The following is a 17,513-nucleotide window of genomic DNA, read 5'->3' as shown; positions in this document are numbered from 1 at the left end:
CATGGACTATAAAAAAACCATATTCTCATTGGTGATGAAGAAGAGTTTTAAATTGTTAATGATGAAATTTCAGTTGTAGGACTGATGGCAACTAGGTGATATAAATTTGTGGCTTGAGAGATGAGGTCTGAATTGATCGACTTAGCGACCCTGTAATTAGCAAACAGGAATCGTTGTTTCCTCCAGACACTATGAAAAGTGTAGCTAGAATTTGGAATTACTAAAATGGATTTACTGTCATGGGGAGACTTAAATTTTAAGAAATCTCAGTAATTAAGATTTTCTTCTAGCTTATTGCTTTGTCCTTTCCTGGGGTAAAATATTTGGAAATGCTTGATTCTTGGAAATCTGTACTATGCCCTCTTAAATATGGTTAGATGTGTTTAGTTATGTTTGTTTTTATCAAGTGATTTTAAATTTTAAATGTTAAGCATAATCCATCTTTCTTTTTATAACCAGGAACCTTTTGAGGATGGCTTTGCAAATGGGGAAGAAAGTACTCCAACCAGAGATGCTGTGGTCACATATACTGCGGAAAGTAAAGGAGTCGTGAAGTTTGGCTGGATCAAGGGTGTATTAGTATGTACATATAAACTTAATTTTATAGTTACAGCATATCTGTTGGTTATAAAATCTTCATAATGTTCTCATCAGTTCTCAAGAGAACTCTTTTTTCTCTTTGTTAACTGTCTTATCTGAGTGCTGTGGAAAACCAAATTAATAGCTTGTGTCTCCTTTGCTTTTGGATATTAAATTCAGCAAAGGAGGTATGCCATTTATTTTGCCAAATTATTCTTGATTCTGTATAATGTGTTACTGATGGTATTAAATTATATTTCATTGCCTCTTGTGATTCTCGTGCACTGTCACTTTTCAGAAATTAAGTATGAAGACTATCAAATTGGGAGCATCAGAATCAAGAAGGCTGAGCAGGGAATAGAGCTGAAATATACCTACTTCCTTTCATACTACCCCCATTATGTTTTGAGGAGAAGCGTATAGAAGTTAACAAGCAAGAAAGGAATATAGGAGAAATACTTAAGTGTTGAGTTCGCTTTGTTGCATAGGTTTAGGTGGTTAAGGTTCAGATTTACTTCTGTTTTTCTATGTTTGAATAGGCACTAACGATCTGACTAAAATAGGCTAGATTGCCTTCTCATTGGGACTTTGGAAGCACTTAATAGGGGTTGTATTGGAATTTCAGGGAGAAATGGAAAAAAAATCACAGTTCTAGTAGTAATTTTATTGCCTAATCCATAAGGTGAATGTGAAGCTTCAGGTTACTGTATTGTTTGCTTATTCTTAGATTTTAGTGTTTTAGAAGACTATGTTCTATGTATGAACTTAGTAAATAAAAGTGAAAATAGAGGAAACTTTTACAAATAATTAAAATTTTAAAACATGAACAATTGGCATTTTGTATTGGCAAATATTATGTAATACTTAAATCTGCTGAAGAAATCATGAAATGAGGATGTTATAAAAGAATAAGCAAAAGTTAAACTTGTATTGATAAAAGGGGAATGTGCACTACTTTTTTAAAGGGCTGAATTTTTAAAATATTTCTTGTATCTTGTTCTGTTGCTTCTGCTGCTTCACACAATTGTGATGAGTGCATTTATTTTCATACACACTCTTATATGTTACACTGTGTTTATATTAGCTCAAAAGTAAGCTCTTATTAAGCTCTTTATAAAAAACTGTTAAAGAAAAGAGTGGAGTAGGAGTTAGATTTAAAACTATGCATGTCATTCTACTTTGGCTGGTTTAATGCTTACTATATAATGTTTGATTATTCTTTCTCTGTGACATGGCCTCTTTTTCCCTCTTAGGTACGTTGTATGTTAAACATTTGGGGTGTGATGCTCTTCATTAGATTGTCATGGATTGTGGGTCAAGCTGGAATAGGTAAGTGAAGTTATATCCTGCTTGATTTGAGAATAAGCAAAATAACTGTGTCTGAGCTCTTAACCTGATAAAACTCAAGAAATTAACTACGTTTTCCTGTATATCAGATTGTTGTCTTAATGTTCCTTTTTTCATAATTCTGATTTGGTTTTTCTAAAATGAGATCAAAATTGGGTAATTTATAACTTAAAATGTAAATTCAGCATTCTTAGACCAACCAGTTTTAGGTAACGACAGGCTTCAACAAGAGTGTAAGTATTCTCATGATCTTTTTTTTCTCCATAAAGGTCTATCAGTCCTTGTAATAATGATGGCCACTGTTGTGACAACTATCACAGGATTGTCTACTTCAGCAATAGCAACTAATGGATTTGTAAGAGGAGGTAAATTGAATCTTTTTGTATCGTCATCATCAGATTACTCTTACTAAACAGAAATCTAAATTGTATTTTTAATTATTTTTTACTTTAACTGAAGCAACATATTAAGTCTATATAGACAAGTAAGTTGCTACTGAGCACTTATAGACTAGTATATTTCAATGTAAAATTTTATATCAACTCATACAGGTATGCTCTAAGTTATTCAGAGTGTCCCGTAGCAAGAATGGAGCATCTACTTTGGTCTCTTATCCAGTGGGCTGCTTCTTAATTGCCTCCTCCAAGGCTTGCCCTTGGATCATTCAGCAACATGCTCCTGGCATTTGTTCAACATTGTAATGGGGTAACCTCATTCCCCACCTCCATCCCCTATTGAGGGAAACTGAAGCAGTATACCTTCCCCATGATCTAATAGAGTTGTGTGAGCTATACCTGGGACTGTAAATTAATTAATTAATTTGGAGATGGAGTCTTACTCTGTCACCCAGGCTGGAGTGCAGTGGCGTGATCTTGACTCAGTGCAACCTCTGCCTCCCAGGTTTAAGTGATTCTTCTGCCTCAGCCTCCTAAGTAGCTAGGATTACAGACATGCACCACCACGCCCAGCTGAATTTTGTATTTTTAGTAGAGACAGGGTTTTGCCATGTTGGCCAGGCTGGGCTCGAACTCCTGACCTCAGGTGATTTGCCTGCCTTGACCTCCCAAAGTGCTGGGATTACAGATGTGAGCCACTGCACCTGACCCTGGGACTTTAAATTCATACTTTCAAGTCTAGCTTTCTGTGGGCACTATGAGACCTCTCCTTAGAGTCTATAAGATCTGCCTTGTGAGATTTTTACCCTCCCTAGGAAGAGGACCTAAGAGAGTACAGGAGAATGGAATCAGGATCCCTAAAAATAAGAATAAAATAATTCCATTTTCCAAATCAAAATTCCTCAGTCAGAGTAAGAAGATCCCTGGAGAAAGGAGACAGAATGTCTGCCAGCACCTGTAAAGTCATGGTAGCAAATCAACTGAGAAAAGATCTATTTCATCTACCTCAACTATTTTGAATATCCCTGTTTGACATTATGTAACACAATTTCCATTTTACCTGCATCAAGTATTTGGGTTTGGGAGGAAAAGAGAGAGAGAACCAGATTGAGCTTTTGATTTTTCACCATCGTCTTTATATATTTTAGACACCAGAGGATCCAAATCACTAAGACCCTTGGAGGCTGGTGTCTTGTATCAATATGATTATGACTATGCTGAGCATGCATCACTGTTGACTGAAGTTTTATGCTTCTGTTAGCCTGGATTGAGCTATATTGGAATATACGATGCGGATATGTTCAGCAGAGTTAGTCAGATAATGCTGAGAGATACTTTTTGGCTTCTCGTGAACTGGGTACTCCATGTGTCATTTCTCTGTGCCACAACTGGGGAATGAAAGTGGGAAGAGAAATGGACTGGGCTGTTACGTATTTGTAGGGGATCAGCAAACCATCAAATAATTTATCCTTTTCCTCAGACCTTAGAAACTAGGCTGTGAGCCTCAAAAGGAATGAGGCATGAAGCCACTGGCAACATTAACTTCACACTTTTCCCCCATTTGAATCAGACTTTTGGAAGATAGAGATTTTGCAAGATTGTGACCAAAAAGCCATTTCATTTTTCAATACCATTGGTAGTTTACATATCTATATATCTGTCTATCTATATATATCTCTCTCTTTACGAATACATTTCCCTCGTAGACTTTGTGTGCAGTCTTCTGTCCTGGAGTGCCAGGGAAAGTATGAGAATGTGGAACCCACACAGATCTGTCCCAAAAAATGACTGTATATTGTAATTTTACATGAGTTTCCTGAAAAATCTGTTCACAAAGGAAGAACCTAGAGGCTAAAAACCATTTGAAATTCTGTTATGAGGTGTTCATACAATTGAGAACGTGATACATTTGCTGAAATAATGAAACCCATAGAAGATAAGAGAGAAAGTTATTAATTTAAAGAATGACCAAATACTATGAAGCTTTCTTAGAAGGTATTCATTTTTCACTTAGTGACTTTGGACATCTGGATGATCTTTATAGAATATATATGAGCTGCATCGTCTGCCATGAGTGTTTTCTAGAGATTCTTTATTGACTTCAGGCCCCTTCTGTCTCCTCTGTATCTGACTCAGATTTGGAAACCCCAACATGATTTATTTTGCTATCATGAAAAAGGTATTTTCCACACGGGAGAAAGTAGATACAGACATAACGGAGATCACATTATACCTGTATTCAGGATTCTAAATTGAAAGTATTAGTCTTAAAATTTATACTGAAAGTACATATTTTTTAGCTTTTTCCATTAAAGTGACCTGTAGTAAATGACCAACTCAGCGGCAATAATTCTTGTGCCCATGTTGTGTATTTCCACTCAAAAGAACCAGCGGACTTCAGAGAAAAGATTGATTCCTTATCTGGTTAGGAAATGAGCTTAGACAACTTTTCAGATCCAAAAGTATTGAACACTATTAGTTTCATGTCAAAAGGACCTAAGAGTCAACTTAAAGGAGCTAACACTGGCTAAAGTTTGGATAATTTGAACAACAATAATGATGATAACTGACTTGGATGAAAATATATGAAAATATGGATGTAAATCCATAAGTTCACAGTGGAACAAACCAAAAAATCTCACTTTTCACCTTTGAAACACACTAGGGAACCATCTTATGAAAATTGATAAATAAATAGTGTTGACTCAAACTCCTGAAAGTTTTCTTTCCTGAACTCAAGGTAACCAAGAAGTTGATGAGATTTGTTCTTCAGATAATTACTCTACATAATGAGTGAAGGAGGAAAGAGAATTAGAATATTCCAACTTTGAATGGATCAAAGACTTAAATCTGAGACCTGAAACTGTAGAAATTCTAGAAGATAACATTGGAAAAGCTCTTCTAGGCATTGGCTTAGGCAAAGAATTCATGACCAAAAACCCAAAAGCAAATTTAACAAAAACAAAAATAAATGGGACCTAATTAAACTAAAAAGCTTCTGCACAGCAAAAGAAATCAGCAGAGTAAACAGACAACTCACAGAGTAGGAGAAACTACTACGCATTGACAAAGGACTAATATCCAAACTCTACAAGGAACTCAAATCAGCAAGAAAAAAATCAGTCCCATCAAAAAATGGGCAAAGGACCTGAATAGACGATTCTTAAAACAAGATATACATATGGCCAACAAACATATGAAAAAATGCTCAACATCACTAATTATCAGAGAAATGCAAATTAGAACCACAATGAGATACCACCTTACTCCTGCAGGAATGGCCATAATTTAAAAAAAAAAAATGAAAATAACATGTTGGTGTGGATGTTGTGAAAAGGGAACACTTTTACACTGTTGGTGGAAATGTAAACTAATATAACCACTATGGAAAACAGTATGGAGATTCCTTAACTAAAAGTAGAACTCCCATTTAATCCAGCAGTCTTCCTGCTGGGTATCTACCCAAACAAAGGAAAATAAGTCATTATATGAAAAAGACACTTGCATACACGTATTTATAGCAGTAGAATTTGCAATTGCAAAAATATGGAACCAACCTAAATGCCCATCAACCAGTGAGTGGATAAAGAAAATGTGGTATATATACACCATGGAATACTATTCAGCCATCAAAAGGAATGAAATAATGGCATTTGTGGCAACCTGGATGGAGTTGGAGACCAACATTCTAAGTGAAGTAACTCAGGAATGGAAAACCAAATCTCATATATTCTTACTTATAAGTGGGAGGTAAGCTATGAGGATGCAAAGGCATAAGAATGATATAATAGACTTTGGGGATGCGGGTGGAAGGGTAGGAGGTGGGTGAGGGATAAAAGACCACACAACCACACATTGGGTATAGTGTATGCTGCTTGGGTGATGGGTGCACCAAAATCTCAGAAATCACCATTAAATAACATCCATGTAACCAAAAACCACCTGTTCCCCAAAAACTATTGAAGTAAATTTTTTTTTAAATTCCAACTTCTGTAAAGCTTTTACTTGATAAGAATACCTGTGAAGTATTGTTTCCCAACAAATTAAATCTGAATCACATTATGCCAGTATCTCCAGAAAGCATTTTATAGAATATGCAGGGGAGAAAGGAACTTCTTAAATGACAGCATAGGGTGATGACAGAAAATTCCAGACTGGGAATCTCTATGGAGCAAGGAATCCTTATTCAAGGCTCAAAAAAAGATGGAGAGGGGAGTTAATGGTTTAAAACAAACTTGAGATTCAATGTATAGTTACGAGTTTTGTTTGCCATTTTAGCTATAAACTATAAACTACACTTCTTGGTGGTAGCAAGAATCGCTGAGTTGGATTTCCTACAGCTCAACTGCTGAGGACTTGATTTTGGCAGCCTACCTTGTAAGGGCTACTTAGAGAGGACGGTAATAGAGCTAGAATTACCCAGAGGATTGGTGTCTTAAAAGGAAACGGAGAAATGCTGTGGGAAAAGTGATATCTGGTGAACCCATCTGAACTTTTTGTAGACTGAAATTTGACTATTAAGGGAATTAATGAGGAAATAAATTTTCTTACAATACTATTTAAGGGTTGGGGCACATTGTGGTTACTGTTTAGTAATTTTCATTCGAAGAGCCTCATTTTAAATGAAACTTTGATGCATAGTTTTAAAAAATTAATGTTAACTAATTTGAGATAATGCCTGTTTATCTTGATTCTTAACTGAATTATAACATGTATTTATATTTTATTAATTGAATACTGTTTTATTGTCATCTCAAAAATTACGTGTTTGCAGCTTTGCAGAAGTGTGTGAATTCAGTGAACTTTCCCTAGTGTTGTGTACTTACTTATTGCCATAGGGGAGATTTAATATTACTAATTAATTTTAACATTGGCTTTAACAGTACATTTTAGAGATTAAACAGATAATCTAGAAAAGTTGTACTTTGTTATTAACTTGTCAACAAATGTAGTAATGTCCAACTTTGAAGTCTCATGTAATGGAAACATGCAGGGTTTCTGAAAAAGTCAAAATGTAGAAAATAAAAGATGCTTAGTTTCAGGCCTAATTCAGTTTTAGTAGTAATTTGGGATACTATTATTTATTTATTTATTTATTTGAGACAGAGTCTTGTCCTGTCACCCATGGAGTGCAGTGGCGTGATCTTGGCTCACTGCAAGCTCTGCTTCCCAGGTTCACGCCTTTCTCCTGCCTTAGCCTCCTGAGTAGCTGGGACTACAGGTGTCTGCCACCACGCCCGGCTAATTTTTTGTATTTTTAGTAGAGACCGGGTTTCATTGTGTTAGCCAGGATGGTCTCAATCTCCTGACCTCGTGATCCACCCAGCTCAGCCTCCCAAAGTGCTGGGATTACAGGCGTGAGCCACCTCGCCCAGCCGATTTGGGGTACTATTTAAAGCTACTGGAAGCAGGTTAGAGAATCATCACTTAAGTTGCCTGCCTTCCACAGGGTAAGAATAGCAGTGCCAAGGAACTGATGAAGTTTACTTTATTTCTGTCATAGTCCCTGCCTGCAAGACACATTAATGCTTTGCAGATTATTGCAGGCTACAGGGATTTTAGAGCCCTTCCCTGTTCTACGAATCATGGCAGTGTTCTTGAGAGCTTGGATTTTATAGAATTTTCATGGATCTTTGCAACAGGTTTTGCAACTTGAATGGTGCTGGCCAGCAGCCACCTTGACTCAGATCTGCATTTCCTAGATTACACAGAGTTGTCCCTTCTTTAATTAATCCGTGAATTTAGACTCATTCATAGAATAGAGGGCAACTACAGGCAGCCTTTCATAAGATGAAGACTATAAGTTCTTGGTTTTAATTCATACTGTATTATATGAACTGAGCAATAGAAAAGAAAGGTTCCTCAATCACTTTTTGTTTGGGGGCATTTAGTTGACTTAGTTAAAAGCAGAGGTCAGTACCTTTTCAGATAAAAGCCGTGGTTACATAAAACTTCAGATAGGTAGTTCTGAAGTTTCCAAAATCTAAAGTCAACATAAACTTGCCTATTACGTGATGAAGTTTTATGTTACTTGTACTTTAGTCAATCAACAGACAATTGTTGAGCATTTTGTGACAGACACTGGGTTTTTAACAGTGAAAGACAAGATGCTGTGTTCTTATGTTCTTGGAGAGCTTATGTTCAGATAATAATAGTAGCTATTATTTTTTGAGACCTAACTGCTAGGCATGATGCCATGGTGTTGACATACATTATCTTACGTAATGCAACATTGTGGTTAGTCACATTTAACATTTACATGGATAGTGAGAACAAAAAATCAATTATATTCATTTTTTAACAAAATTAATTTTCATGCAGATTCTGCTGGTGAATTTTTAAAATGTCTACATAAGTCATAATTACTTTTATGTACTCATATCTGTTTTACTTTTATCTGAACTAATTGAATACCTCCTCATTTTTGTAAATAGATAAAGTCAAAAGCATTGGAAATAAGGAAAAACTTTTTCCACATACTATAACAGAAAGTGCTTTCTGTATTTGAAAAAAACAGAAAGTGCTTTCTGTATTTGAAAAATACAGAAAGATTATCATTGATCATCAAATTTTTTTTGTTTTATTCATTGTGTAACTATTAGTTCCTACAATTATCAAGCAAGGAGTTCTAAGTTAGAATTCAGCTCCATAGTTACTTTTTTAAATAACTAATTTCTTTGAAATTATAACTTTTCAGATCAATGAAATGTTTGAAGCAGCTGTATAATACAACAACACAGTTGTGTTATGAGGTTTATTAGATTTAACATAACATTGTGTTTTCAGTTCAGTAAAACACTATTTGTATACTATGAATAGCTCAGATATGAATCTGGCAAGTAATAGAATTTTCAGCATGGGTTTTTTCTTTACTCATTGGTGATCTTTCAGTTTTGCCAGTTTATGCAGTTTATTATTATTAATACTTCAGCTTGGTTCCAAAATTGTTTGCTGCAGAATTAGGATTATATGTCTTTTCCTCTTGTATCTTAAAATTTAATTGAATTATTCTGGTGATCATTTACAATAAGATAACACCTAATCCTGGTTGGAAGATTCCTTGTTTGTCACTTTGCCTTTCCCTGTTTGATAAAATAATGGCAACAAAATAGAGAAAATTTGCCAAACATTAACAGGCAAGGTCTTTATTTTTTATTTGTAAACCAGGGTACTAGAATGTATTTCGTTATTGTCACCCTTTGATTCTTTCCTGAAAACACCAAGAAAACTTTATTTTCACAAAATTTTCACTTTCTATTCCAACCAACGGTGAGTTTCACTTGTTCCATATCTGTATCCTCACCAACAGTTGGTATTGTCCTTTTTATTTTTCATTCTAGTATGTGCGTAATGGTATCTTATGATGGTTTTCATTTGTACTTCCATGATGGCTAAAGATGTTGGGCATCTTCTCATGCACTATAAGTGTCAGATCTGTAGCCCATATTTTGAAGTGTTATTTATTATATTGGGAGTTCTTACTATTGAGTTTTGAGAGGTTATAGATACAAGTACTTTACCAGATAAATGATTTGTAGTTATTTTCTCTGAGTATATGGCTTGTTTCATTCCTTCAATGGCATCATTAGAAGAGCAGCTCATAGTTTTAGCTATGTCCAGTTCATCACTTTTTCCTTTTTGGATTGTGCTTTTGGAGTGGTATCTAAGAAACCTTTCCCTAGCCCAGGCTCCCAAAGATTTTCTTCTGTGTTTTCTTCTAGAGGTTTACAGCTTTAGGTTTTCAGCTAGATGTATTACCATTTGTAGCTAGCTTTTGTATATGTTGTGAAATGTGAATCAAGATTCATATGGATATCCAGTTATTCCAGCACCATTTGTTAAGATGATCTCTTTTCTGTTTACTTACCTTTGTGCTTTTCTCAGAAATTAATTGACCCTACAGGGTGGATCTATTTCTCGTCTCTGTGCCATTCCATTCATCTTTGCAAAAGCCCTTGTGACTCTTACACCATTCATGAAGTTCTGCACTTTAGGTAATAGCAATACGACTAGGATCTGTTTCTTGTTTACACACTTCTGACTCCAGATGTATGGGTTTTCCCCACACAAACCAACTCCCCAACTCTCTGGACACTAATTGGGTATCCAACAATTTGATTAAAGTTTGACACTAATTGCCCAGAGTTGATGCAGACCCTGTAAGTTAAGAGCTCCATCTCACAAGACTACTCCCATTTCAGATGCCAGTTGCAATTCCAGGCCTCCTGTACCTCTGACCAACGGGCTATATATTGGGGGTTTCTACAGCCCCTTCCTCAGGTTTGATGATTTGCTAAAATGGCTCCTAGAACTTAAGAAAACAGCTTACTATCATTAGTTTATAATGAAGACTACAACACAGAAAGAGCCAAATAAAAGAGTTGCATAAAGCATGGTATGGGAGAAGGGATGCAGAGCTTCCATGACCTCTCCAAGTGCCACCCTCCTGGCACCTCTGTGTTCACCAGCCTGAGTTCTCTAAACCCCTTTGTTTATAGAGTTTTCCATTATATAGCCACGATTGATTAAATCGTGTATTTTGCCGGAGTTTAAAATGGAATTGTGATCGGGCTTTATTTTTTCCAAAGGTTTTTAAATTACTTAACTCTTAAAACGATAATAAGAGATAGGTGAGGCAATCATTTTAGTTTTGATTATAGTTATGGGACTAAATAACAGATTGCTTTAGTCTTCTCACAGCTTTACTGTTCACCTATGGCTTAAAATGACAGACCTTTCTGAATCTCAGCCTTACTGTGTGTGAAATTAGAAGTTTAGTAGCAGGATTCTATGAGGCTACACATATGGACCACAGTGGAAGTGTGGGGAGAGGGTGGTAGGTGGTGAGGAGGAGTTTGGGTCATTTCCTTGATGTTCAGTGATGAGGAGCATCTTTTTATGTATTTATTGGCCACTTGTACTGTCTTCTTTTGGGATGTAGTCACATCTTTAGCCAATTTAAAAATTGGGTTGTCCTTTTGTTACTGATTTGTAGTTTTTTCTATATATCTAGATATGTTATTAGATTTGACATACATATTGTGTGTATTCATTCTCAATCTGTGGCTTGTCTTGCCATTTTTATCATTTTCTTAATCATGTCTTTCAATGAACAGACGTTTATCATTTTGATGAAGTCCAGTTTCTCTCTCTCTCTTTTTTTTATGCTAGTGCTTTGTTCATGGTAGAAATATTTGCCTATCCCAAGGCCATGAAGATATTCTCCTATATTTTCTTCTAGAAACTTTATAGTTTTAGTTTTTAGATTTTTCTCTGTGAACAATCTCAAATTAATTTTGAGGTATAATGTGAGATGGAGAGTGTAGTTTTTCTTCCTACCCTTTTTGCCCCCAGCCTTGTACACATATCCACTTGTTTTGGCACCATTTGTTGAAACAACTGTTTCTTATTGAGTTGTTTTTGATACCATTGTTGAAAAATCAATTGTCTGTCATCTGGACTAAATTCTGTTGCATTGATTTTATTGTTTATCCTATACTGGCACTATCTTGTCTTGATTGATTAGTTTCATAGTAAGTCTAAGTCTTCTAACTTTTCTTTTTCAAAATTGTTTTGGCTTTTCTAGATCTTTGGCATTTTCATATAAATTTTTGATTAGGATGCCAATTTCTGCCAAAAAATTGGATTAATAACCTAAATATATAAGGAGCTCAAACAACTCCGGGAACAAAAGCTAATAATCCAATTTAAAAATGGGTAAAAGATTTGAATAGACATTTCTCAGAAGAAGGTATACAAATGGCAAGCAGGTATATGAAAAGGCAGTAAGCATCACTGGTCATCAGAGAAATGCAAATCATATAAAAAAATCAGGCAGTAACAAATGCTAGAGAGGATGTTGGAGAAAAGAGAACTCTTGTACACTGTTGGTAGGAATGTAAATTAATATAACCACTATATAACCACTGTGGAGGACAGTTTGGAAGTTCCTCAAAAAAACTAAAAATAGAGCTACCATATGATCCAGTGCTGTGTATATACCCAAAAGAAAGGAAATCAGTATACTGGAGAGAGAGCTGCACTCCCATGTTTGTTGCAGTGCTCTTCACAATAGCCATGATTTGTCATCTGTGAATAGAGATGGTTTTTACTTTTTCTTTAGAGTCTCTAGGACTTTTTCTCCTCTTTTTCTTGACTGTTGGACTAGCTAAGACCTGTGGTACCATGTTGACTAGAAATGGTGAGAATAAACATCCTTTCCTTGTTCCTAGTCTTGGAATGAGTTCATTATCACTGTTAACTATAAGATTTTAAAATATGTCATTTGTCAGATTGAGTTCTATTTCTGAGTTGCTGAGCATATTTATCGTAAATGGATAGTGAATTTTTTCATGATTCTCCTGCATCTGTTGAACTGAATGTATTTTTTCTTCCCTTATTCTATTATCACAACCTATATATGTGTATATATATATATTTTTTTTTTTTTCTTGCGTCTAAAACAACCTACCTTTTGTAGGGTAAACTTCACTAGGTCAGAGATATTATCCTTTCTGTCGAATTTTACTTGCTAAGACTTTAACATTTTTGAGTATGACCATAAGGAATATTGGTCTGGAATTTTTTCTTTTTTTTTTTTTTTCTGAGACGGAGTCTCTCTCTGTCACCCAGGCTGGAGTGCAGTGGCGTGATCTCAGCTCACTGCAAGCTCCACCTCAAGGGTTCACACCATTCTCCTGCCTCAGCCTCCCAAGTAACTGGGACAACAGGCACCAGCCACCATGCCAGGCTAATTTTTTGTATTTTTAGTAGAGACGGGGTTTCACCGTGTTAGCCAGAATGATCTCAATCTCCTGACCTTGTGATCCGCCCACCTTGGCCTCCCAAAGTGCTGGGATTACAGGCGTGAGCCACTGTGCCCGGCCTGGAATTGTCTTTTTTTTATAATAACCTTATTAGGTTTTCATGTCAGTATTATGCTTATCTTATGTGTTCCCTTTTCCTCTATTTTCTGAAAGAGTTTGTGTAAAATTGATCTTATTTCTTCCTCACTGGTGAAGTCATCTGCGCCTATAGTTTTTTGTTTTTCTTCTTTGTTTTTGATTAGCTATTGTTTCTCAGGTTTTTTTTCAATATTTAAGAATAATTTTTGGCTTTCTTCTTACTATTTTTTCCATTTTAGATTTTATTTACTCTTCTTCCAGTTTCTCAAGGTAGAAGCTTAGATTATTGATACATCCTCATTTTTTAGTATAAGCATTTAAAACAAATTTTACTGTAATTTCTATGTTAGGTATATCTCACTAATTTTATGTTGCACTTTCATTATCAAATCAGTTCAAAATACTTTCTAATTTCCCTTGTGATTTATTTAAAAGTGTGTTACATAATTTAACATTTAGAGATCTTTCATACATCTAATATAGTTCTGTTATGGTCAGTAATATACAGTGTGTCATTTCAGGTTTTTGAAATTGAGATTTATTTTATGACTGATACCAGTTTTTAATGTTGGGCTTTTGATTAGTCTAGTTAGGTTTTTGATTACTGATTGGAGATTTAATAAGAGTTACAGGGGCATATATCCCCAAATCAAGATGTAATAATGATGGAACTCAGTATTGTCACTACTTAGTATCTCTAGCATCTGACTAATTATGTTCTTTACAGTCAGGGTTTAGGGTAGTTTATGGCCAAATTCTGAGACCCCATCAGGACTTTTTTTCCATATTAACATCTGTGTTTGCTTGATCCATAGATTTTTTTAATGAAATAATTTTTATTTTCTATTAATGTCTTCAGCATTTTTAGCTATAACAGGAAGGCTGATTTACAAGAGTTTATCATACATATTGTACTGGTAAGCAATTAAGTCAGGGAGATCTGAGTTTAAATACAGTTATTTACTTAGCTGCTTCCATGACCTTAGCCAAATTACTTAACCTCCCTGAGCCATAATTTTCTCATTTGTAAAATGAGGATGACAACAGTACTTTAGTAGAATTAAGTTAAATGTGTAGTATTTAACAAAATAAAGTGTATACCTAGTCTGTGCTGATTAGTAAAAAATACCACAGTCTTTCAGAGTGGTAGATCTTAAAAATAATAATAATAATAACCTCTAGGAAATAGGAATGGAAGTGGGAGGGAATAGGGCAAATAACTGTTGCTTTTCATAAGAAATAATAGAAGATGATGTGCAGTTGTTTTTATATTCTTATCCATGTGTCACTTCCTTTTTCTTGAAAACAATACAAATCTTTTAAAATGTGAGTTTTACGTTTTAAGTTTCTGTATTTGTGAAAGACTTTTAAATATTGTGAAATCTCAGTTAGCATTTTATAAAATCAAAACTTTAAGGCACATAACATGAATTTCTTGCTTTAATAGGTCCTATTGGTCATATTTCTGATTCTAAAGTTTGTATTGTCAACAACTAAAGACAGGAGTGTTGACCAATTTCAGTAACCTGTCTTTGTGACTCCATTTTCTCATCTATAAAATCAGGATAAACTGTTTTAATTCATTTTTGCTATTGGGAGTAGATGAAATAATTTGTTAATTTTGAAAACATGTTAAATAAAGGCTGATAATTATACTATTGTAGAGATTTTCCTTGTGATTAATTATAATGTGATGTAATATATTCATTCTAAGATCTTTGACAAAATTGTCATTATGTAAATTAATTGGAGTTTTTAGTGTTCAAGAATATTTCATAGAAAATTTTAAGTCATTTTTATCTCATAAAATCATGAGGCTAATGTTAAATGGTTGGGTTGCTTTTTTTTTAATTTTCAGGGTCATGAAAACTAAGGAAGTTTTATAGTGGATGGATTTTAAAGTATAGAATGTTTTGAGCAAATTGATAGGAATCAACTATAAAACCTGTTACAGGCATTTTCCAAAATGAAGTTTGCATCATTAGTACTTTAACTGTAGGATTTTTTTGTTGATACATTTACCTTCTTTATACTGGGTGAACAATAGAAACAAATATTCAGCTGTTTGATGACATTTCACTATATGGTCTCAAGTATTCCATCAGTTTATAGAAATATGTATATAGCTTTATGTAACTTCAGTACTATTAAAACCAAGTTTTGATTATGACCTAATAGCCAAATTTAAATTAGAATTTTAGAAGAGCTCTTAGAGACTTCAGGTAAGCATTAGATTGACTCTGAATCATAATACCGATTTATTTTTTAAATTAGAAAAATAACTTGCTTCTTGATAGCTTATTTAATATTTTTGCTTATTCTGCCATTTAGACAGGATTTACTAGGATACAAACTACATCTTTTAAGGGGAACAATAAAACCCGGTGGGAAAACTTTTTTTTTTTTTTTTGTCTTGGTATTCACCTTACTAGCAAATTGCCATAATTAAGTAATTAAAATCATACCAACTGTGATTTAGAAGTTACATTAAGGCTGGGCGTGGTGGCTCACACCTGTGATTCCAGCACTTTTTGGGGGCTGAGGTGGGGAGATCACTTGAGGTCAGGGGTTTGAGACCAGCCTGGCCAACACAGTGAAACCCCATCTCTACTAAAAATGCAAAAATTAGCCAGACAAGGTGGCGCACGCCTGTAGTCCCTGCTACTCAAAAGGCTGCGGCAGGAGAATCACATGGACCCAGCAGATGGCAGCTGCAGTGGGCCGAGATCGCGCCAGTGCACTCCAGCCTGGGTGACAGAGCGAGACTCTGTCTCAAAAAAAACAAAAACAAAAAACCTTAGTTGGGCGTGGTGACACGCACCTGTAGTCCCAGCTACTCAGGAGGCTGAGGCATGAGAATTGCTTGAACCTGGGAGGCAGAGGTTGCAGTGAACCAAGATTGCACCACTGCACTTTAGCCTGGCTGACAGTGAAACTGTGTCTAAAAACAAAAACATAAAAATAAAAGTTACATTAAGATTAAATATATTAGAAATTCATTGGGAAATGGTCTCTTGGGATCTGTGAAGGGGAGGAGGCTGTGACCCATTTTAATCTAAACTTTAAAAGAGAAAATGGGAATTCAAGTAGGATGATTTTATATTTGATATGGGGAACATTATCTGGATGCTGAGAATTGTTAGGTGTTTTGTGAAATATTCTTTTTCGGTATTTCTGAAAATACAGTCACTCACTTGCCTATTTAATTGCTCTGCTTATTGGGGGCATCTGCTTTGTGAACTCTTGTGTAATTAAAGGATAATTTGGCTTTTTAAATTCTAACTTTAGTACCTGTTTTTTTGTTTTTTAGGAGGAGCATATTATTTAATATCTAGAAGTCTCGGGCCAGAATTTGGTGGTGCAATTGGTCTAATCTTCGCCTTTGCCAACGCTGTTGCAGTTGCTATGTATGTGGTTGGATTTGCAGAAACTGTGGTGGAGTTGCTTAAGGTAATTCACCTTCCTTTTAGTCATTCGTTTACCAAATCTTTATTGAGGGATTATATGCCAATCACCATGTTAGAGGTTGGTAAAGCAGTGATGCGATGACCAAGAGATTCGTCCTTCAAAAAGTTTAGTACAGGAGATAGGTAAAGATTAAAATACTATTAGAATGTCAGCAGTGGCAACACAAAGTGGGGAGCACTTAACTTATTTTTCAGGAATTGGGGTTGGAAGGGAGTCAAGAAGGGCTCTCCAAGGATGGAAGTCTAGATGTTAGTAAGCAAGTTGGAAAGGTGGAAGTGATATGAGGGGAATAGGGAAGAAAAGGAAAGAAAGGCCTTTAAAGGGTAGAGGTAAGAAAAACATGGCCGGGCGCGGTGGCTCATGCCTGTAATCCCAGCACTATGGGAGGCAGAGGTGGGTGGATCACCTGAGGTCGGGAGTTTGAGACCACCCTGTCTCTACTAAAAATAAAAAATTAGCCTAGCATGGTGGTGCATGCCTGTAATCCCAGTTACTCTGGAGACTGAGGCAGGAAAATCGCTTGAACTGGGGAGCCAAATCCCAGTTACTTTGGAGACTGAGGCAGGAGAATCGCTTGAACCGGGGAGGCGGAGGTTGCGGTGAGCCTGGGCAACAAGAGCGAAACTCTGCCTCAAAAAAAAAAAAAAGGAAAGAAAGAAAGAAAAATGCAAACATTTTTGTATGGTTCAAGGACAAAGCAGCAAGACATGTAAGACTAGAGAGAGAAAAAATAATCAGGAGAAGGGTCTTATTTCCATTTAAGTTAGGGTCTTGTTTGGGATTGGGGGATGTGACATGCTCAGATTTGGGACGTAGGGAA

At 35.5% G+C, this 17,513-nt stretch overlaps 1 protein-coding gene across 1 annotated transcript in view; it reads left to right on the top strand.

Annotated features, from left to right (window-relative positions):
- Window positions 1-17,513, top strand: part of SLC12A2 (solute carrier family 12 (sodium/potassium/chloride transporter), member 2) — a 117,919-nt gene that overhangs the window by 42,560 nt on the left and 57,846 nt on the right. Inside the window, exons 3-6 of the mRNA XM_011981217.1 lie at window positions 460-579; window positions 1,833-1,908; window positions 2,196-2,291; window positions 16,536-16,675. Coding sequence (XP_011836607.1) covers window positions 460-579; window positions 1,833-1,908; window positions 2,196-2,291; window positions 16,536-16,675 — 432 coding nt within the window. The remainder of the gene's footprint in view (window positions 1-459; window positions 580-1,832; window positions 1,909-2,195; window positions 2,292-16,535; window positions 16,676-17,513) is intronic.

Source organism: Mandrillus leucophaeus, unplaced genomic scaffold, assembly GCF_000951045.1.
Source record: "Mandrillus leucophaeus isolate KB7577 unplaced genomic scaffold, Mleu.le_1.0 Scaffold221, whole genome shotgun sequence".
NCBI classification, from domain to species: domain Eukaryota; kingdom Metazoa; phylum Chordata; class Mammalia; order Primates; family Cercopithecidae; genus Mandrillus; species Mandrillus leucophaeus.
The sequence above is the reverse complement of the archived record's forward strand: the minus strand, read 5'-3'. Positions and strand labels throughout refer to the sequence as shown.